Genomic DNA, 22,765 nt, shown 5'->3' on the forward strand with positions numbered 1-22,765 from the left:
TTTTTCAATATCTGACACAGATATTAATATCGGATCGGTGCATCTCAAAACCCGTAGAATTAGAACATTTTATTTTACATTTTTAAAGTAAGCTAAATCACACAAGATATCTCTGACTATCTTGTTAGCTTCAATTCAATTCAGTTTATTTATATAGCACCAATTCACAACAAATGTGGTCTCAAGGTACTTCAATTACACATACATTCCAATCGATCCTAGTTATTAAACAGGGCATTATACTAAATTATTCAAAGACGATGAAAAAGTTTCTATCCAAGGAAACCCAATAAATTGTATCGAGTATTGGCTTCCACCACTCTGAGCTCTTCCATCTACTTCACAGAGGGAACTATTATTGAAAACGTGGCAAGACCCAACTTGATAAAATACTCCAAAACTAAAATTTTATAATAGGAATATATGATATATCAGCACTGACAACAGAACAGGCTGATGTTTTTTTTTAACATAATGAGCCAATAGTAATGAACCCATGTTTATTTCCATCATCTTGCCATTTGTGTATGGTAATGTAGAGGTGAAGGATATTGATCGTGTAGTTTTCATTTGGGCATGTGATAGTAATGCAGCGCAGGATTGTGGGTATTATAGCTGAAGGAGAGAAGTCAGTGGTGTGGTATAACCTCGGTAGATACCGGGTATAAGTCTTAGCAATTTTGGATTTTGATATTGGCCAAAATGTTCATATTAGTGCATCCCTATTTTACGGGATGACCATTCATCCTTAAAAAGTATGAAATTCATTAGTGTGATGTATGTTAGTCTTAAATTAGCCTGTCCTATGCTCCTTCTCCTATGCTATTTGCTTCGTCCAGAGAGTTCGGGTTGAAAAACGATTGCTTCCTGGAGGCATACACTCACAATAATGCTGACGGGACTACTTAATCTTGCATATTCAGTTTTTTTTTCTCTCACAGAACTTTGCTGTCAGGCAAAAGTTTGAGTTGTGTGTCAACATCTTCATTGTGCTTTTTGGCCATTCTCATGGAGAAGGACAAACGATTATTTCCTCATTGTGCAAGTTCTATAAGAAACTACTGGACAGGTAGAGATGTTGCCTCACTTGAGCACAAAGTTATTTGTTCGTTTTCGCCACTTGCTCACGCCTGTTGTCTGAGGCTGGGTTCATACAAAGCAACTTTCAAACTTGGCACTACAGGGTTAAGGCTCCCACTGAGCCATATGCAATGGGAACATGAGAAGCACAAAGCCTCTGTCAAGAGCCATAAACTGACCCCAGAAATGTCTCCATTTTTGCTATGCAAAATTGTAATGAAGCAGAATCCCTAATTTAAAAAGGTCTTTAAAAATCATAAACTTTGACATGCTGAAACTGCTTTAATACACGTTGTAATAAAGTCCATATTTTCCACAGAGCCCTGCCAGCTGTTAGTTTAGGCTGCCACATCAGGAAACTAGACATCCATAAAAACGAGGATACTCAATGTACGGCAGCAAGAGTCCGATTCAATATCATGGAACGTTCTGGATGAAGAAATCTTGACAACCTGTTGAAAATATCAGAGTTAATATAGAGTACACTCTACAGGGATCAATTTTTACAGTTAATTATTAATATAAGACGCTAAAAACAGTCAACCCTGTGGTCATATTGCTTTTATCATAAAATGTAATGAAAATCTGTTTAGTTGCAGAACTGACTGCTCTCTAACATGCATGGGCCTGATAGAAATATTGATCAATTGTGATAAAAATATGTGTAAGGCTCCATTAATGTAACAGTAATTTAATAATTTTAAATTAGAAAATTACGTATTTCAAATTTAAATTATTTCTTTAAAATTATTCCTCTAAAATATTAAGCCATTACCTTTATATATTTTGAAATGTCCTTTAGAAAAAATGTAATGGGTGTGGAAATGAACATTAGAATAAAGAGATCAGATGTCACTAATTTCACGTTTCTGTTCTTGAGCCAAAAATGATGGAACATTTACTGCTGCAACTCCAGGGTTAACTTCATGTTTTTAGAAATCCTTTACAATATTTGGATGAGATTATTTCCAGAATGTGCAGATTACTAAATATGTACAAGTCTTCTTCCTGTAGACTTCTCTTCATAATTTTTCTGGTTGAATTATTGCGTGTTTGGATGATTATTCTGTCTGGTTCTGGATCCTGTCCTGAGCAAGAATGAGTTTTACTCTCTCTATTCACTTACTTTACTTTTGGACAGTTGCTATGATGTATATTTGTGGCAACAATTAGGCCTGTCACAATAACAAATTTTGTTGAGCGATTAATTGTCTCAAAAATTATTGTGATAAACGATAATATTGTTTAAGACCTTTTTACACTGATTTAATGAAAATGACGTAATAATGCATGTGATTTCCTGCAAAAGATATATACTTTATTTTTAAAAGAACACTTAACACTGGAACTGATAAACAAAACAACCAAAAGTAAAAATAAAATGGTTTCTCAGTCTCCATTAACAAAAGATTTAATTGAATAAAAACTAAACAACATAAAGCCAAAGTGGAAATAAATACTGCATTCAACAAAAAGAGTGCAGATTGTGAAGTCTGTATACTATATTGCCCTTCAGTAATAATTAGATTTAAATAGAGACGATGGGCACATCCGACTACCTGATGCAACAGTTCACACTAAATGATTTTTTGCCCCGATTTTCCCCTTACGACAATCTTAGAACGTTGGGCGTTCTAAGATTGTCCTTTGCGATTTCGTAACCGATCATCATGTAGTGTGTGGTGTGTTACGGTAGATCATTGTGGCCGCTCCGATCTAAATCAGGGGTTTTCCCAGAATGGGAGGTTAATGCAGCTTGTTGAATGTGACAGGTAGCCAATCAGAAAGCCCGGATTCGCGCTTTCTGAGGGGAGGCGTGGAGGGGAATCCCAAACAGCTGACACAGCCGACATTGGAGATATGTGCAAACAACATTAATGTTTATTCAACATTTCGTGCCAAGAATATAGAAAGGACAAGGGGAGGAGTTTCAGCGAAATTGCTACCACAGTTGATAAACCCGGTAACTTTTCAGCTGTTCTTCGTTAACGTGACATAAATAGGTTATAATGATTTTCATTCAGTCAGGACTGACACTAGCCACATGCACAGCAGGTAGATTGTAGTAGATCATTGATTAATGCTTGGTTTTAAAATTAGTTCTCTGGACTTGTAGCCATTATTTTGTGCCCATTGGACACCACACAGCACGATCGAACTCGATCAAACCATTATACTTAGGATTTCTGTCGGCTAATGTGTGGCCTCTCAGATTTTGAAAATGGGCCGACAATCGGCTGACAGCTCTTAAGACCGTATAGTGTGCGTATAATTTATTACTTTTACAACTGTGAGTAGCTCATTGGTGGAATCAAAGCTCATTCATCAAAGCTTTGATATAATGAAAATCTCCATTTTTTTTCTTTCTTTCTGTTATTGAAAGTCTCATCAGGAAATTCCAGAGCAGCCCCACGACTTGTTTTTCTGTAACCTTTTTGAAGAGATGGCTAAAGTGACTGCTAATATAAGCTAGCTCAGTGTGAGGAAATCATGTGTGATTGAGTGGCTGTGCCTCAGCTAACCTGCAGCATGCAGAGCAGGTTTAACTGCTCATCAAGTGAGTCTTGCTGGCACAGCCTGCGTGCCACCATCTGTCACTGACACACACTTCTCCTTGTTGACCCCAAATGGGGCATGCGAGGCAGGGTGAACCCTGCCAATACAATCTGTGACATAAAGAGACCAGGAACTCTACAGAAGCCGGGAGTGGGGTGAACGTCATGTAGGTTCCAGTTTTAGTTTGATTGCCATTAGAAATATTTTTGTGGGTTTTGTTCAGTCACTTTAAGTGTTTTTGGCCTGGGTCAGCGCTCTAAATGGAACTGCTGTATCTGTTTGTGACACTGAGTGTTTTGTCTTATTGCACAAATTAAAATCCGTGTATTTCTATTTGTCATTTCTCCTCACTTGCATCGTAAATGTAGCTGTTGCCATCACCAAATGTATTAAACATTTGTTGATCCATGTTGCTGGCTACAGATTCAGTCGCTGACATGTGCAGGCGTGCTAACGGAGGCTACTGAAGGAGTTGTATGTCTGAGACTGTCAAAAATTGTGCACTCTTTAGTCTTAAAAAAATCTTGTGCTTGGCCAGGTGTTTTCTCAAACTAGACGTGTTTCCACCGCTGGCCTTGTACTTCGCGTTGCAAATATTTCAATGAGCATTTGCATCGCATTTTGAAAAGTGGAGCCGTACATTTGAGTATTTTCTACCGGTCATGCTTTCTTTGCTTGCTGAACCAGTCAGTTCCTGACGTCATGACCCTCTTGCTGCCTTCAGGACAAGCGTGGAAAATCTCTCACTCTTTTTCCATACTGTCCCAATGATGTGTTTTGGGTACCGAAACAAGGTACATAAGGACAAGAACATAATTGAAATAAAACACAGTGGCTCATGACACGAAAAAATCTAAAGGAAATACATATTCAGGATTTTTTTTTAGATAAAAGGTAAAATGATATTGCTAATAAAGCATGTTTGGCCACAAATAATACTAATAAGAAATATATTTTTCAGACCGTAATGGTAATGAGTTTATTGAACTGCTAAGTGTAAAAGGGCCAACTTACTTCTCTGTTTTTAAGCAATGTTTATTTTATATCTTTATTTTTAAGTCTTATTCTTCATGCCCACGTTAACACCATGAGGCTTGAAGTTGGAAAAAAAAGCTGCTCTGTTACGCTTTGAATCTGATTTAGAATTGGCTTTGTCCTTGCAGTTATTATTTAAATACATGTATTTTCTGAATTCAGGATACTAAGCTTTCTGATCCAGGTTTAGTAAATAAATCGCTGTTGCACTAGAAGGGACTCTGGGGAAAATAAAAATGTTGCTTATAGCTGGAACGAATTTGTATGGCCCATTAAAAATGGCATTAGCTGTTTTTTCCGTGAGTTGTTTCTTTTGGTGTCAATCAAGCATTATTACTGTAATTAAGAAAGTAACATAAATAAAAAAAATCACTCTTAAAAAAACATGGTGAATGGCACAGCCTATCGCCGGTCTTCTATGCTCTCGTCTAGTCGCCCAACATTATTATTTATTCAGTAATTTAGCAGCAGGAAATGTTTTAGAATTGAAAAAGTTGCTTATCTTGTCAATGGTTTGTTATTTATTGCAGTTATTTAATTACAAACCCTGTGGTCAACTTGATCAATCAACCAATCAAGTTTATTTGCATAACACATTTCAGCAACATGGCAGTTCAAAATTCATCATAACATCAAACATCATAAAAAAACAAAAAAATACAAAGTTGTAGAACACACAGTCCTCAATTATAAAGTGCCATCGTTACAGAGCAGACAGAATATTGATTAATGTTTTATTTATGATGTTTCAAAAGCAGGTGGGTTTTTAGTTTATATTTAAACTCAGTGTTTTGGCTGCTTTGCAGTTTTGTTCCAGATTTGTGGAGCACAGAAGCTGAATGCTGATCCTCCATGTTTGGTTCTGGTTCTGGAGATGCAAACCAGAACCAGAAGACCTGAGAGGTCTGGAAGGTTGATACAACAGCAGATCTTTAATGTTTTGTGGTGCTAAACTGTTCAGTGATTTATAAACTAACAGGATTTTAAAGTCTATTCTATGAGCTCCAGGGAGCCAGTGGAAGGACTTTAGAACTGTGGTGATGTGCTCCATCTTCCTAATTTTAGTAAAAAAAAAAAAAAAACAAACCAGGAAAATCTTAATAGAATCCCTTAAATTCGCTTAAAAAAAAAAACGCTTAAAAACACAACATACTCCATATTCTATATAATATGGAGTATGTTGTGTTTTTAAGCGTTTTTTTTATATTTATATTTTTTTATATTTATATTATATTTATCAAATACCAGTTGTTCTGTACATTTGGTGAAATTTCCGAAATTAAAATGTTTTATTCGGAAATGCTCTTTGGTCAATTATCAAATTAATTTATGGGAAATACAAAATTCTAATGCTGTTTTACCCCATCACTCCTACACTGGCGTAATTTTAATGAGCAATATTTGAAAGCTGAATAAAAGTCACCAAACATATAAAAAGCACTACCTTCAGTGGACAGGTACATCTTTAAAATTTCGGATCACTTCACCACAGCAGATGTTTATATTGTTTTTCAAGAACAACGGCCAAAAGAAGAGCAGTGCCACCAACACAACCAGGAGCGTTCTCCAAGAGCTCCACATGATGACATGTAGCCATGTTTGGGAAAGAACATTCAAGGTTTTCTGTGGTTTGAATCAAAATCACCATTATTAATTGGTAATGTGTGGTTTCAGTTTGGAATTGGTTTGGCAAGAGAGACATAAATTTCTCTCGTTAAAACTGGATCCAAACCATCAGGCTTCAGTCAAAAGCTGTAAATAGTACCAATCAGTTTTTGTGGGGTTCTACTACAGAGAGGAATGCACCACTCCTCAGTTTGAGGACTATTGACTCAGAGCAGAAAATAAATTCTTCTAAGTTTGATCAAACAAGCCAGCCGTTGAATCCACCTTAATGAGAGACATATCCTTTAGATCGAGCATTTAAACTCAGTGGAAACTAGTCAGAGTTATTTATTCATATCAGCACAGAGCAAGATGAGGACAACAGCAGGAACTATGGCTGACTTTATCCTTTGTGTTCAAAAGTGCGAAACCTGTCAGATAAGTCAGTTAAAGTATGATCTGCTTTTTCTTTAGAAAATTTATTGTCACTGCTGTTTGAGTTTGCCATTTTAGCCTTGGCTAATGCCAGTTGGTCTCACTAATCCCACAATAAGTTGAAAAAGCTTTGAAATTGTATCATTTTGTCTTCCTTTTCAAATAATGTTAAAAATTCAACCTCACTAATACAACTGCAAACTGCTCAGTGACTTTTTCTTTCTTCACCATTAATGATCAGGAAAGTTCATTCACTATCATACTTTAAGAAGGGATTCACAGATGAACCGGTCCAGCTTTCTTTAATTTTCTGACATCGGTGATCAGCTGGTACTTGCATGTGAAACCGATCTGATCGACTGATCTTATTTTTACCTCAACAAAGGTCTGAAATTCAGTCACTGTCTCCTGTTGCTCTGCTGACTGACAGACACGCCCACCAGGTCATGTCTGCACATTTACAGTTAACAATAGACACCCTGCGTCTGCCAACTTAGCAACTCGTTAATCGGTATCGTCCAAAATCAGAATCAGGTCATACTTTTTAAAGATTACTGCTCTGTCAGAAACTTTCAATCGGTTCATCTGTAGATTTATTATTGTTAATTCAATTTATGGAAATATTTTCCTGCAGGGCTTGCAAGCATTTAGTCTATCAGTTGCTCTGTTGAAGTTTTTTTTTTTAATCCTGAGTACCCTAAAGACCACATGAACAGTATAGAGTTGGTTTAGGCTACTGGATTCTCTGGTCCTTCATGTTTTAGGTGTTTCCCTGCATGAGCAAGCTTCATTTATTAAAGACGTAGTCCTGGACCATGGGCCAATTTAAAACATGAAGGACGGTGTGCCCTGACGACCTCAGGTAAAGTCTTTATCGATTCTAATCACATCAGAGAAAATCATGTTAATCGTAGATGGAATTTTTGGAATTTTATGGAGCTTGTGCAACTATATCTTGTCACTGCAATTTCAATTGTATTAAAATTTAATAAATTTAGAATATATTTTTCTACAAATTGCTGGGTTATTAATTGTTTCCCCTTAAAGCAAATGTCTGCTGGTGTGATGAATAAGATGAACTCTCTCAGGCTTCGTCACTGATGCGTTTGGTAAATGTTGCACAACACCCTTCAAATAATGCATGAAGATGTTCTTAAGGAGGGACCTACAGTACCTCTATCAGGTAACTGATAGATTCAGGCAGAAAAACCTTAGTAAAACATTAGTATTCAGTATGATGGCCTGGGGTTACAGTTTGTAATTCTACAAAAATGTCAAACTAAAATGGTTTTTCAGTCACAATTAATGTAAATTAATTAATTCAACTCTGTTGTTTGAAAACAAAGCAACATGCTAGGAAACCATTATTTTAAGGGGTGCGAATTAGAAAAGCAGAATAGAAGTGGTTAAAGTTGTTTTAAACCTGTTTATTCCTTTATTTTCTTTGCTGCAGCTGCTGTCATTTCTAAAACTTGAATAAATTACACAAACATTTCTTTGTTTGTTTTTAGAACGTGGTGATATGCATAACAGTCATATAGGAGAAAATATTTCATAAAGCATAGGAGTCGTAGTTTGTTAAATTTTAACAAACTAATTTTAACAGTGGAAATTATGTAAAATTAAATTATTGACGAATATAAATGATGATTTGCTTAGTTCTCTTTTTCGTCTTGCAGGACTGGCAGAAACAAAACCGTTTATAGATTTGTATTCTGGGAAAATACAAACTTTACATATCAAAACATCAGCAAATTTCTCAGCTTTAACTTAAACCATATTTTAAACAAATTGGGTAAGAAATTAGGGCACTATGACCACTTTTGTGACAGATTCCTGTTCATCCCGCATTGGAACAGTCGACATGACTCGATCCATAGTAATGGCGCCTGCAGGACTGTTAGTGTCACTGAAAGCCTATCATTTCTTCATTGTAATGTATATCAATGAAGACATCCTTCAACTGCTAGAATCTGATGCTGTGCCATTTTTATTTACATTTTGGGAAGCAGGAAACTGCTGGTCTTCTTCATAGGTTTTTATGTTGTTTCCTTCAGCAGTTCTTAGTGCAGCGCTACCAGAGGCAATGGAAGGAACAGGTTTTTCAATTAGTTTGGAATTTGACACAGTGCAGTGTGAAGGCAAACCACACCAGCTGAAAATTTTACTATTTTGGTCGCCAATCAAACCCAGTCTACCGGACTATAAGGTGTGAAAACGCCTTTAAGCACTCTCTGTCAGGACATCAGTTCCTAAGATTTTCTTTAATAGGCAATAAAGCAAAATGGTCATTAACCATGTCAGGTTACATGTGATTTTTACATTTCACAGAAAAGTGAACTTCTGTTATTGTGATAACATGGTTCAGATAAACACAGTGTGGAAAATAAAGCATAATAAAAGCCACTGAGGTGCAGTGCATTCATAAGCCAGTTTATTTACAGACTCCTTCTAGGCCACTCATGTTCTATAACAAATTTCTAGACTCGCTAGGTAAAATTTTAAGTTTCAGCTCAGTAAGAACATACATGACCTCTTTCAGAATTGGTTTCGAATGTAGTCATTTCATATCTTCTGTTGTTCTTTATCAAGTGTTGGAACATGTCCTGGTCCTCCTCCTCCTTCTGCTGATGGATCGGTCTTTGTGTGGCTCCAGAAGTAGGGCTGGATTGAATTGTACTCACTAGTTTGCTGCTGGCAGTTGTCTCAGAGAGAGGAGAGGAGAGGAGGGGGTTGGGGTGCAAAGACAGAGATTCCCCTCTCACCACTGTCCCCATGCTGTGATCAGAGCGGCAGCTTCTGCAGTTTGTGGCTCCACAGCGCCACTGCAGCGAAGGGAAATGCAGCTTGTTGTTTACAAAGTTTCAGTGTTCCACAGACAGCGCTGCTGACTACAGCGTTGAAGTTATCACTGCCTGAACGGTCTCTGCAGCTCAAACTGGGTCGAGGACGGGGAACCGAAAAATGGTCGTTTAAAAATAGCTGCTGGATGGCTACACAAAGCCTGGATCTAATTATAACATTCTGCTGCTGCTGCTAAAGGGGGCTTTCAAATCTGTGGGGCAGATTCTTTACATTACAGTGCATTTCTTGGTGTTAATTTTAAAGATGTTTATTGCTTTTATGTGCTTTTAATTTATTTATTTTTAAATATGTAAAACAAGCGTTGAAACATGTCAGGTTTTAATAACGGTGATTGACCAGAAAACTTCAATCAGTGCATCCCTACTATTTTTTGCTAACAACAGTAAAAACAGTTAGTCCTCCTGCTACTTACAAGACTGCAATCTGCTGCCAAAACTTGACACATTTAACCCTCCAGCAGTCTAAAGAGACAAGATCATTTGAACTGCACTGACTTGTTTGCGCTTTTACAAGGCTTTCTTTGTGTGGTTTCAGAAACTGAAGGACTACTAGTCTGATGGGACAACTCGTCCCCGCTGTCCAACCATGACATTTGCGGCACTCTGAGACCATGAGTGTTAAAAAACGCTGATATCTTTGCCTTGCGCCTCTTCTGATCTCCTTGTGAAGAGGGACCTACCCACAATATTCTTGTAAGACTTTAATCAGATGATAGAGATTTAGTCAGTTAGGATTTTTTTATTCTGTTATCTGTTGTAACAAAGATGTGAGAACAGTTTTCATGTAGCCTTGCTGCCAGGAGGGGTCATAAAATATTTACATCAGGCTCAGAGGCGATTTCACTCCATGTGTGAAAACGCAATTACTGTGAAACAAGTTTTAAGTGTCCTGACACAGAGAGAATTGTTATGAAATTAACTCTTTTAAAACTATCTTTAGCAACTGATAATAGTGGTCAGCACAGCAACTGTAAACATCAGTCTGTGTTTTCTATATTATTTATTACTAGTTACTTTAATTAATTTCTTAAACGCCAGTAGATGGAGGGTGTACCCAGAAATCTAGCTCAGCCTGGTGGTAGGAGCACCAGTGAAGTCCACCAGCTGTCTACTGCGTTTTTGTATTAGAAATGTTAAACTTCGCAATTATTTGCAATAGTTAAACACCAACTATAGACAGTACAACATAATTAAAAGAAATATGCATTTTTGGACTTCAGTTAAATCCTAATAAAGTAATCAGCCAGTGGATCCAGGGAATACACTGGTTAAAAAAAAAACCTGTGTGATTAAATTACTTTAACTTTATCAAAGTTGCAAGAGCAGACACAGAGCAAAGCCTGAACATGTATTGTGTTTGAGATGTAAACACACACACACACACACACACACACACACACACACACACACACACACACACACACACACACACACACCACACGTTATTCTTTGCTCACAAAGGTATATTCACTCACAGTAAAGCCAGGTCGCCTGCCATGCTTTTCATACGGAGAACACAGTTAAATCTCACTTTCCACCAATGGTCCATGCTGCAGATCTGTAGGCACTGCTGAGCCAACATGTCAGAGAAACACACGTAACCTTTTCTCCTTTGATGTCCTGGGGGTTATACAGAGTCCACAGATCAGCATTGGCAGCTTTATTCTCCTGTGAAGGTGCTGTCTCTGTAACAGTCACAGTATTAAGTCAACACGTCCTATTCTTAAAATTAGCAACAGTAACGACACAAACACACTAATGCTCTGTCATTTCACGTGGTGTGTATCCTGAATTCAACCCTTTTTTGTGCTGCTGCTTCATTCACCACTTTAGGTCATCAATGAAGAGTAACCAACTGTTGAATTACTCATTTATACTGTATTTTCCTGATCTTTTCCCAAAAATTTTGATTTATTACATAGAAAATGTTAAAAGCTTCAAAAACATTGGAAGTTTGACCCAGCGTAAAGAATTAACCAGAAATCAAATTTAATATTACTTTACTGGCTTGGATTTCTTATTGGTAGGTGAAATACTGAACCATCAGGTTAATGTTTTTATGTTTAGAAATACACTAGAAATTCTACCTATATCAAAGAGCAAGCTGGACACTTGGTTTTCTTTTTTTGTTACAGTACTTTGGGAAAAAAAATCTCAAAGAAAAGCAGAGACTGTCATGAACAGGAAGAAAAGCTACTGCTAGAAAAGCAGCAACTTTATGACACCTGATGTTATAAACTGTGTGAAACTGTTCAGTGTTGTGCTGTGAACCCCCAGACCTGGACATTACGATGGACAGAAAGCAGACCTCTAACACTGCAGCAAACTGAGCTCTCCACACTCAGACCCTGGGCTGCTTCACAAAGACCAACAGGACCTTCACAGGGTTAATGTGGTGGCTGTTGTCTTTAACCATAAACCGCACTTATTGTTTATTGTTTAAACAAACCAGGGTTCACTTTCTGTGATTCCATCAGTCTGACTGAAATAAATTTGTTGAGATGTTTATAGGATGTAGGAACAAAGCATTTTCCCTTCAAGTCTGACAGCAGGTGTGTGTTGTCAGAGAATTCTTTAGTTTTTGTTCTGGTATAGTCACTGGTGGAGACACAAAGATCTCTAGGTAACTGTGATCACATTCACCGAAGCCACACTGGACTAACGCTGCGGCAGCCAGCCTGAGCCGGGCCTTGGATAATACATGTGTGTAAACCTTTCTTGTGATTGATGGAAGAAGCAGAGTTTGACCTTTCAACTTGTTTGGCAGGTATTTTCTCAGAGAACACAGTGGAAGTGTAGCGATAGCTGAGAAACGTGGCTCAGGTTTAACATCACCATGACCCCGACTGCTTCCAGAAACAGCCGGCTCAAGTTCTGATGGCACTGCACTCTGTCATTAACCCCAGAATAACACATTGTTCATTTTCCAGGTATTATATGTTGGCAACAGGTGGAAATAAGATCTGTGAGTTTATCAGTGACTCCTGTTCTACTGACAATCATTGAACAGCATTGTCCTGTTACATGTTTGCTAAAGCAACATGATTGTTGCCTTAGTTTACTTGGAAGACATAGCGGTAGCAAATAATAAAAAGGCAATGGTGGGTACCGTTAACTAAAAGGTTTGCTGCGCTAATCTTCAAGCATCAATCATTCTGCTAACGCTAGCGCGTTACACCAACACAGTATTTAGCAGAAGCTAGTGCTAAAGCGCCAACTTCAATTCAAATCAGATGAAATCAGATGTGAATGGTTCATAAGCTGTAACTGGCTAACAGTTAGCCTCTGATGATAATGGGGTCAGAATTGTATTGTCTGCCTCACATCCAAATGACTATTAGTTTTATTTTTGAGTCTGAATTGCACTTTGCATTTGATTGAAATTATTAATAGACCATACTGATTAGTCATATTAAAAAAATGTTTTGTTCCATAAACATCTCATTTTCATGAGCCCAATATAATAAACTGTGTGAGTTTATTTCCCTGCCACTGATGATGCTCCTCTCTGTGTTCCAGGCTAGAAGTGTGTGTGCTGACCTCATGGTGTAACTGGATTAAAAATGAGCATTAGCAGCGATGAGGTCAACTTCCTGGTCTACAGATACCTACAGGAATCAGGTATCCATCCCCACTTCCACCAAAGAATCTGATAGGCTCTTCCACTACTTTACATTCAGACGTGACACCTTGTCGCCTTACAAATGTTATTTACACAAGCTGTTTACCAAACACTGTGAATGTGGGTTAGAAAAGAGCAAAGGCAGGAAGGAAACCACACAGGGGCTTTTAGTTCAGCTGTTCAGTGTTCCAGGTTTGATTCCAGAGCTTCATTTCTAATCGGCGTTGTTTTCATTTTATTTCTTCTTGGCCATCATTTGGTGACTCAACATAAAATCTGGAACAAAGCTTTAGTGTCGACCAAAAGTGACAGAATTTTATAAATTTACTTCTGAGAATCCACTGATCACCCAGCCACTCATTAAACTAATTAGTTGTAGCCAGAAATATTTACCATTCTTAAATATTTGCATATTTCATCTTCACAATAAATTCTCTGTTAGATAAACATGGGTGTACTTCATGTTTGTCACAATAAAAGTCAAAACAAGACACACTGAAAGATGAAGTAACTTTTTATCATTCAATCTTCAAAACCTAAGTTAAAAAAACTTTAATAATGGGTTCTGTTTTCTCTGGGAGCCTTGGTGTCCATGGCAATGCTGTTAAACACCCTCTGTTGTGCTCCTGTTTGTCAGGGTTCTCCCACTCTGCATTTACATTCGGCATAGAGAGCCACATCAGCCAGTCCAACATCAACGGAGCTCTGGTGCCCCCTGCTGCCCTCATCAGCATCATCCAGAAGGGCCTGCAGTATGTGGAGGCTGAAGTCAGCATCAACGAGGTGGGAAACAAGCCCCTCCCCTTCATGCTACACCTGGTCCTGCTGCGGAGCGCTCCATCTTTGTTCAGCTCTCACTTCCTGTCTCTGTCCTCTCCTGTCTCGCTCCGCAGGACGGCACGTTATTTGACGGTCGACCCATCGAGTCTCTGTCGCTCATCGACGCAGTGATGCCAGACGTGGTCCAGACGAGGCAACAGGCGTACCGGGACAAAATGGCCCAACAGCAGGCTGCAGCCTCGGCGCCGGCGTCGGCTGCAGGGGGCAGCATAGCCGGCAACGCCAAGAACGGAGAGAACACTGCCAACGGCGAGGAGAACGGAGCCCACGCCTTAGCTAGTGAGTAGGAGCTCTCTGGTTAGCAAAGCCACGGCCCACATCTGTTGGGTGTGTGACAAGTCCAACTGTGTCCACAGACAACCACTCGGATCTGATGGAGGTGGATGGAGATGTGGAGATCCCTCAGAACAAGGCCATGGTCCTAAGGGGCCACGAGTCAGAGGTGTTTATCTGTGCCTGGAATCCAGTGAGCGACCTGCTGGCGTCTGGGTCAGTTCCTCTTCCCCTACACACAGTATGCATCAGCTAGAATCTGGAAGATGTAACGTGTGTATGTGTGTGTGTCTGTCTAGGTCTGGGGATTCGACGGCTCGTATCTGGAACCTGAGTGAAAACAGCACCAGCAGCTCCACACAGCTGGTCCTGAGGCACTGCATCAGAGAAGGAGGACAGGACGTCCCCAGCAACAAAGACGTCACCTCGCTGGACTGGAACGTGAGTTCATACCAACAAGCTGTGAGGTCTAGTTAAAGCCGCTGCCTTCAGACCAGATCATTTAACCAACCAGAGCAATTCTGGGTAGGACAGATTTACAGACAGAAGATGTTTTGTCTTTAACGTTTTGGACAGTTTAGCTTTGAGTGTGTTGCTCTCTTAGCTGACAGGATATTTTGGTCTTTGGTTATTTTGGTTAACATCTAATCAATTACTAAATTGGTTAACAATTATTTCAATAATTAATTAAACACAATTAATGCGATGAATTGTTACAACCCTCCAGTCATGTAACTGTTACTTTGAGTTATTAAAATACTGTGTATATAAAAATGACTTTTAAAGTATTTTTTAAGAATTTTCTGACACTGAAGGGACGTCACTCCCCTTATGAGGGAGTGACATCATGAAATGGCAGATAGCTAAAATAAAAGTTTCAACACTTGGTATGCGTTGATGAGGAATAGATCACTGTCACTTTACTGAAACTTCCTCTGGAACAGGAATGGACACAACACATGAACATCATCTCATTTTTCTAAATGCACACCGACACACACCACGTTGTCATGGAGCATTAGGCAGGTTGCCATGGTGACTCAGCATCAGCAGTATGGATGTTGGTTTTTGTTTTTCCAGACAGATGTTGGTTAATAAGTTGAGCATGAATCTGCAGCTCTGCTTGCATCAGTAATGTTTGTGTTGCAGAGCGAGGGCACCCTGCTGGCCACAGGCTCATATGACGGCTTTGCCAGAATATGGACAAAAGACGGTGAGATGGCTTTGATGGAAATGAAAAATGTTTGTTCATAATCAGCTAGTTTTCATCATCATGTCCCTGGATCCTGTAATAACTCATCATCATCTCATTGCTATTGCTCCTATTTACTGCCATCTACTGGCAGCATTATGTAACATCTCAGTGTCAGCTGACATCAGCTTTTGTTGTCGTCTTGCAGGTAATCTAGCCAGCACCCTGGGGCAACACAAAGGCCCCATTTTTGCCCTGAAGTGGAATAAGAAAGGCAACTTTATCCTGAGTGCAGGAGTAGACAAGGTAAGCACATGATGAGAAGCCGATAACGTCTGGACTCTGACACACAGATTCATCCCTACATCTGTTCTTACAGACTACGATCATATGGGACGCTCACACAGGAGAGGCCAAGCAGCAGTTCCCCTTCCATTCAGGTACTGTAGGGTCTCCTATGGGTTGTATAGGGATTGTTGGGAACTCGTTGAACTCAACAACATCCTGCTGTCCGTCTCCCACAGCTCCAGCTCTGGATGTGGACTGGCAGAGCAACAACACGTTTGCTTCCTGTAGTACGGACATGTGCATCCACGTCTGTAAACTGGGACAAGACCGGCCTATTAAGACATTCCAGGGACACTCAGTGAGTGACGTGGAGGCAGATACTCTGTGGTTTTAAATCATACATGTTGAAAACGATGTTATTCTGTTTCTACATGTCCTCATTTCTCTCTCTCTCTGCAGAATGAAGTTAATGCAATCAAGTGGGACCCTACGGGGAACCTGTTAGCATCCTGTTCAGATGATATGACGTTGAAGGTAAAACATATCGTCTCCGTTCCACATAAAGCACAAGTTTTTCATCCCTAAAGCCTGAGCACCCCAGTTGCCATGGGCAACAGCATTTCCACTAACAAAAGCATTCCAAACGCATACTATACATGAAGTAATACTTGATATGGATACCAATATAGCATATCCACGTAGCAAGGAATGGCTCATCCAAATGACAGTGTAACTAATGTTTATGATTGCTGCTTTAGGGTTAGCGCAGCTAGCTTTTTAGCTAGCGGTGCTTACCACTGGCCAAGTGTAATATCAGTTCAAACTAAACAACTAAACATCTTGTTTAGTTTCTTTTGCACATGTTGACTGTGGATATTCAGTGGAATTTAGCTTAACGGCTTATGAAACCTGGAACGTGACAGTTTTTTTGTTGTTGTTGTATGGTGTGTGTGTTTTCAGATCTGGAGTATGAAGCAGGACTCGTGTATCCACGACCTGCAGGCCCACAGCAAAGAAATCTACACCATTAAATGGAGTCCTACTGGACCGGGAACCAACAATCCCAGTGCTAACCTCATGCTAGCCAGGTGAGAGTGTGTTCATGTGAGAAGACTGTGCGTCAATGGCTGTGTTTCCATTATGAATGTGTGCAAATCTTTCTCTATATTCTTCTGATGTCGAAAAAACACAATTTTACAATCGTGATGTTTCTATTGTATTAAAAATTTAATTAAAATGACATGTGAATAAGTTAGTTTATGTAATAAGTCATTAAAAATCATGGCAGTGATGGATGTAAACGGTTACATGAGGTATATTCATAATTCAGTCATAGTGTTAGATCTGACCGATCAGCCAATCAGAGGAGACGTCGACGTTTTATTTAGGCAATGGAGCAACAAGCCCCGCCTACTTGGGAGCGACGACATATGCTGCGTTTTGTGGAAATTGTAGTTGGTGATTTTACAGAAAAGTTATGGATTCAACACGTTGGAGTGACACACAACTTTTTATGAAGTGTGTGATGCTGTGAGAGCTCTGGTGGAGCCGAAAAACCCCAAAAACAAACCATCATGTTACTGCCATCAATAGTTACGTCCAGCTGTTGATCATGTGACTTGTGTGATGGAAAACATACATTTATTTCATTGTGGGTGAAAACCATCTCATCTTAGTGCAAAACGTTTTTATGGAAAAATGTTTTTCAAAATTGCTATGTATCCATTAAGTTAGTTTATTCTTGTAATTTCAGTTTGAACAATTTTACGGTCAATAGAAATACAGCTAATGAAGCGATGCATCCAAATCTGCTGACTGAATTAGGAGCTGCTCCTTTTTACTGCATTCTGTTTGTCTCGCTAATTTTAAACAGGTTCTGCTAGCCTAGCCAAATGTTTTATTTCAGTAACTTTAACCAGCTGTGTGTGTGTGTGTGTGTGTGTGTCTGTCTGCAGTGCATCGTTTGACTCCACAGTGCGTCTGTGGGACGTGGACCGGGGGATCTGCATCCACACGCTGACCAAGCATCAGGAACCGGTGTACAGCGTGGCGTTCAGCCCCGACGGGCGCCACCTGGCCAGCGGCTCCTTCGACAAATGTGTCCACATCTGGAACACACAGGTAGGCAGACGAGTCTGTAGATGCTGCGACCTTGTATTGACCTCCTGTGGCCTCATACAATACCCTCTGCCTCCAGACGGGGGCGCTAGTGCACAGCTACAGAGGGACGGGCGGGATCTTCGAGGTGTGTTGGAATGCAGCGGGAGACAAAGTGGGAGCCAGCGCGTCAGATGGATCTGTGAGTACGCAGGGCTGCGAATTGGCTGCTCGTTCCCATAGCGATGCCCCAGCTGACTTCCCGCTCTTCTCTTCCAGGTGTGTGTATTAGACCTGCGGAAATAGAGCTGCTGTTCGCTGGAAGCCATGGACCGACCATGAATGTGTACATAGCCAAATGACTGTCCCTGCCTGCCCTGCGTACTGCTCACGCTTAGGCCCCGCCCACCGACTTACAGGAAGCAGGACACAGGAACAGGAAGCGAGTACCGACACAGCAGGTCCACACACGGGGATAAAGTGACAGATGGATGGAGTGGCGCCCCCCTCTGTTGGGTCAGACTCTCAGAGAGAAGCAGAGGCGGGATGCAGCGGAAACGGAGCAGAGACGTGACGAATCGGAATATTTACCAAAATATGGAAGCTGTTTGGCTGTTTGATCTGGGAAACATTCCCATCGTCATCAAAATGTAAAACAATGAAAACGTGTTGATCTATGTTACTAGTCAGATCTTATTGTGGACATATCGGCTCCTCCACCACAGATAGGATGGCACTTAGGGTTTCTTTTTTTTTTTTTAAATTTCAGATCTCTTGTTCTATATTTTTTATCATGTGGGAGGGTCAAAGGTCATGGAGACGTCCTGCCCTCTCCCCCCAGGCAGGTGGCAGCGCCTCACTAAGCTTCACCATGCTGATCAAACTCTGGATTCCTCTGATTCATCCACACGGGCAAATAACACATGATGTCCCCCCCTTACCCCCCTTCCTGTTCTGACCTGGAAGCTGCAGTAGAACCAGAACCAGGTCCAGACTGTCTGCTGGTTTGTTCTGATTTTTACTGGGAGCACTGGGAGCTCTGTGTGTTTTCTACTGTTTTCCATGTCATTTTTACAGCTTTTTAAATTAAATGGAATAGTTTCCCTTTTTTCCAGTCATAACTTGTTTCCATTCAGCAGTACAGCGCCCTCCAGTGGCTGTGAGGGAAATGTGACCTGACAGCAGACGTCGTCTCTGTGGATTTAGTCAGGACAGTGTACCATCGCTCCAACCATTGAATGGTTTCCACTGAACCAGTTCCAGTGTGAAACTGGCACTAGTGCTGTTCTTGACAGCAGTGGTTTGTGTTTCAACTGGTACCGATCAACTGGTTGGGCTGGGCCAGAACTTCTCATGGAGACCAATAATAACAAACCAAAACTTTGCATACACCATGTTTGAACCTCTGAAGTCCAGCTCTGGTTTAAGAATAAGCGCTTAGCTGGCAGAAAAGACCCAGTTAGGGAACATGAAATATTTACTAAGTCTCTTCTTGGAGCTGCACCAATAAATCAGCCTGGGATCTGATTGATCAGCCAATACACACATGGAAAACCAATCTTATCCACTTTCACATCAGACACCGTCTCCTCCTGTGAGAGAGGACTGACTGACCACCAGGTCACGTCTGCACATGCATGGTTAGCAGTGGTCACCTCTTCATTGTCTACTTAGTGACTTTTAGAAACTATTCTGACAAAGATATTGGTATATGCCAAAATTGGAATCAGCAGGATTTTCCTCCTCTAGTCTGTTTGATTCTCTCATAAATTCTTGTCTTGTTTTTGCTAACAGGTTGATTTCTACGGCCAGCTGTTTGGCTTTTCTGTCCTCTGTTCAGCTGAGCTGTTGCTCAGAGCAACAGGATGTTCCAGTCACAACAGCTGAGGACAGGAAGGGCTGTAGGAATCCAGTTGGTGCAAAACTCTTTACAGGTTTCAACATTTTTAAAACATTCTAATCCAGCCAATGTTGACGGTCCTAAATAAGCCGGTTCAAATCAGAACGAAAGGAGCTTTAAACCTGGTGTGAACATCTGGGCTGATCTAAGAATACTCGGTTGTCGTATTAAAGAAAACGGATGGAGATGATTTTTTTTGTCACATCTTCACCTGATTACAATCGTCTTTGTTGTGTCGGCTCCAGTTTCACTTGTTATTCTTCGGCTTGATTTAAGCAGTACTGGTCCCAGTGTAGTGGTGAACCTGGACAGACTGGGACAGTACTGGTGGACCTGGACAGACTGGGACAGTACTGGTGCCGTTCCACCGGCTGCAGCAGGAAAACATTTCATCCCCCAGACGCCGTTCCAGACATGCAGTCCCCACAAATCAGCTGGAGATGTTCACGTCTCTTTAATGATGACTGAGCATGGCTGAAAAGGAGTGTTTCCATAGCGACCACACATCCTCTGTGTTTTGCCCGTGTTCATGCAGGTTTCACAAAGGAAGAACTAATGAGCTCTGAGCTGTTCAGGTCTGCTCCCTGCATCATGACCTCTGACCTCCAGTCTGCTCCTCACCAAACCTCTGCTCAGTTTTCTACTCTTCTAAAGCCACCCTGTCATTTCACTCATTTAGAAACATGAGGCGAGCAGATGATGGCTTGGTTCTTTTTACCTTTTCCTTACAGCAATTAACCACTAAATGAATCAGTTTCCATAACAACGTGATCTGTTGGAAACATTTGTCCAAGTGACAGAGAAAAGAAATTTATCTTTAATTCTAAAATAAAAAAAAACAGGATTGCAATGAAATATGAATGTAATTTTCCAACCAAGCAACAGATCTGGGCACAGCAGATGTTTGATGGGAGGATCAGATCTGGAGGTGGAGCTGGTTGCCATGGTTGCAGCTATTTTTTTTTAACTGTTGACATGGTTTATACATGAAACCGAACACAGGACATTTACAGAAAATACTCTGGGTATAAAACCTAGCTGCTTTTTTGTCTCTGATCTCTGATGTTAAAAATATCAACTCTTTCTACTTCTGATCAAATTAAAAAAGGAAAAATGAGTGAATTGGAGCTTGTAAGCTTTACTGGACCAAAACCTTCCAGAAGCTTCTCCCTCTGACAGCTGCTGCTGACCGTTGTGTTTCCGCCTCCCCAAGCAGAACTCTGGACTTCTGGACTCCACAGATTGATTCATGTTCCTTTGATTCATGTTCCTGGTTTACGTCTTGTGTGTGATTTAAAAGAAAATTTTTTTTGTTTGTTTGTTTTTCTTGACTGTATCTGAAGTTCTGAAATCCAAACTTTCAAGCGGCCATCTTGGACAAGCCGGGGCGTTGCTGAAGCTGCGTCCGGGTCTGGATCAGTCCCCAGGGCTCCATCAGCGCGTTTTCTGTTTTTCTTTGCAGCTTGCATCTCATCCATCTGTGTCATCATTTAAGTCAGATCAGTAAAACTTCAGTGCAGAATAAAATATATTTTGATAAGAGGTTTGAGTTTTGATTTTTCTGTGTGGGGGAAATGAAGTGTGAGCGCTGGGGGGAAAAACGAGACAAAACACCCAACAAAAGAAGAAAAAAGAAATCGGTGACAGTCGTGTTTGTTTTATTTTATGTCAAAACACAAAGAATTGATTTTGGGTTTATGAACAAAATAAAACTTTGATTTCAATGTTCTTGAGCACTTATGTTAGTTTTTCTCAGTTGCCGACATTTTCAAAATAACAGTTATGCAACAACAAAAAAAAGCAAAGTTAAAAATACTTATGGCATTCATGTCCATGAGGAATGTTGTACATACTGCTGTGAATTAAAGAACATGAAAAATTGAATGTCCAGAATGTTAAAACAATGGTTTCTACAGTTTTTCTACAGATTTGACCGTTTACTGTAACCAAAACCTGAAAAAAGTTTGAAGAATTGAAGCCTTCAGGATGATGGGACAACGTTCCACATTTGTTCTGCATTTCCTAGTTTTACCTCAGAACAGCTTGTTGGACGTCACCCTGCAGGTTCTGTGCTTCAGAACCACAGTCCATAATCTAATAAATAAATATTGGGATGCAATAAAAGGGCCCAACATGGAGAGTTCAGTTATTAAAAACACTTTATTAATCCCAGCATGATTATAAAACATCACCATACATCACCACCATATGAAACCAGCGCCACTGTTCATCATAATGTTACACTCAAAAACCAAACCACAATTCAAGGTCACTGTTCTTTGGCAAACTGTAACCTTTTGTTTTCAACATTGTGACAGTGTGGAGCTTTTGTCTCAATTTGTAATTATAATAGTGTAGCTTAAAAAACTGCATAAAAGTGTAATATTTCTTGCCAGTTGTCTCAGAAAGTGACGCACTTTTTGTTGAGATTCATTAAGTTTTAATTTTTTGCTATTTCAAAAGTTTCTGAGGTGACTGGTGAGAAATGTTACACTTTTACCCAATATTTTTTGACCCAATACTGTTTCAGTGTTTTTCTGGGTTTTCTTGGCTCATTCCACTAAGCACCTGCCTATTCTGCATTTCCTAAACATTTTTCCCTTCAAGGACTTTTGAAGGACACTGTTGTGAGTGAGGTCCAGAGTGTCTCCGTTCCCAGACAGGACTGTACTACGACCAGCATATAGACCCATCAGAAGCTCCCGTTTACAGGATGAATGACCTCACTGACTGAACTCTTCACTAAAATGTTTTTTTTTTTTTTATTCATTTTAAAATAATGTCACAATCTGGAGGTTTCCTAATGCTCTACTACAGATGACAGTTAATGAGCGGCTGGTCGTCCTACACTGACTGCTCACGTCTTGAGCTGCTGTCATTTCGACCCGACTTTCCAGTCAGTGTTTCAGAAGTTCAAAGTTCATTTCCAGAGGATTCAGGTGTTGAACTGTTCATCCTTCCATCAGCAGATTCTGAGC

General features: G+C 40.1%; 1 protein-coding gene across 2 annotated transcripts in view; it reads left to right on the plus strand.

Moving 5' to 3' along the window:
• The window catches only part of tbl1xr1 (transducin beta like 1 X-linked receptor 1), a 46,077-nt gene extending 24,409 nt beyond the window's left edge, over positions 1-21,668 (plus strand). For both annotated transcript variants that reach the window (XM_005813028.2, XM_023339556.1), the window contains exons 3-16: positions 13,095-13,196; positions 13,835-13,980; positions 14,091-14,316; positions 14,394-14,526; positions 14,610-14,751; positions 15,460-15,523; positions 15,711-15,808; positions 15,882-15,942; positions 16,027-16,148; positions 16,250-16,324; positions 16,751-16,878; positions 17,746-17,911; positions 17,988-18,089; positions 18,167-21,668. In XM_005813028.2, the coding sequence (XP_005813085.1) occupies positions 13,139-13,196; positions 13,835-13,980; positions 14,091-14,316; positions 14,394-14,526; positions 14,610-14,751; positions 15,460-15,523; positions 15,711-15,808; positions 15,882-15,942; positions 16,027-16,148; positions 16,250-16,324; positions 16,751-16,878; positions 17,746-17,911; positions 17,988-18,089; positions 18,167-18,193 (1,548 nt within the window). In that variant the 5' untranslated portion in view covers positions 13,095-13,138 and the 3' untranslated portion in view covers positions 18,194-21,668. The remainder of the gene's footprint in view (positions 1-13,094; positions 13,197-13,834; positions 13,981-14,090; positions 14,317-14,393; positions 14,527-14,609; positions 14,752-15,459; positions 15,524-15,710; positions 15,809-15,881; positions 15,943-16,026; positions 16,149-16,249; positions 16,325-16,750; positions 16,879-17,745; positions 17,912-17,987; positions 18,090-18,166) is intronic.
• Positions 21,669-22,765: the final 1,097 nt, after the last annotated feature.

The sequence above is a fragment of the Xiphophorus maculatus genome, chromosome 9, assembly GCF_002775205.1.
Source record: "Xiphophorus maculatus strain JP 163 A chromosome 9, X_maculatus-5.0-male, whole genome shotgun sequence".
Lineage (NCBI taxonomy): Eukaryota > Metazoa > Chordata > Actinopteri > Cyprinodontiformes > Poeciliidae > Xiphophorus > Xiphophorus maculatus.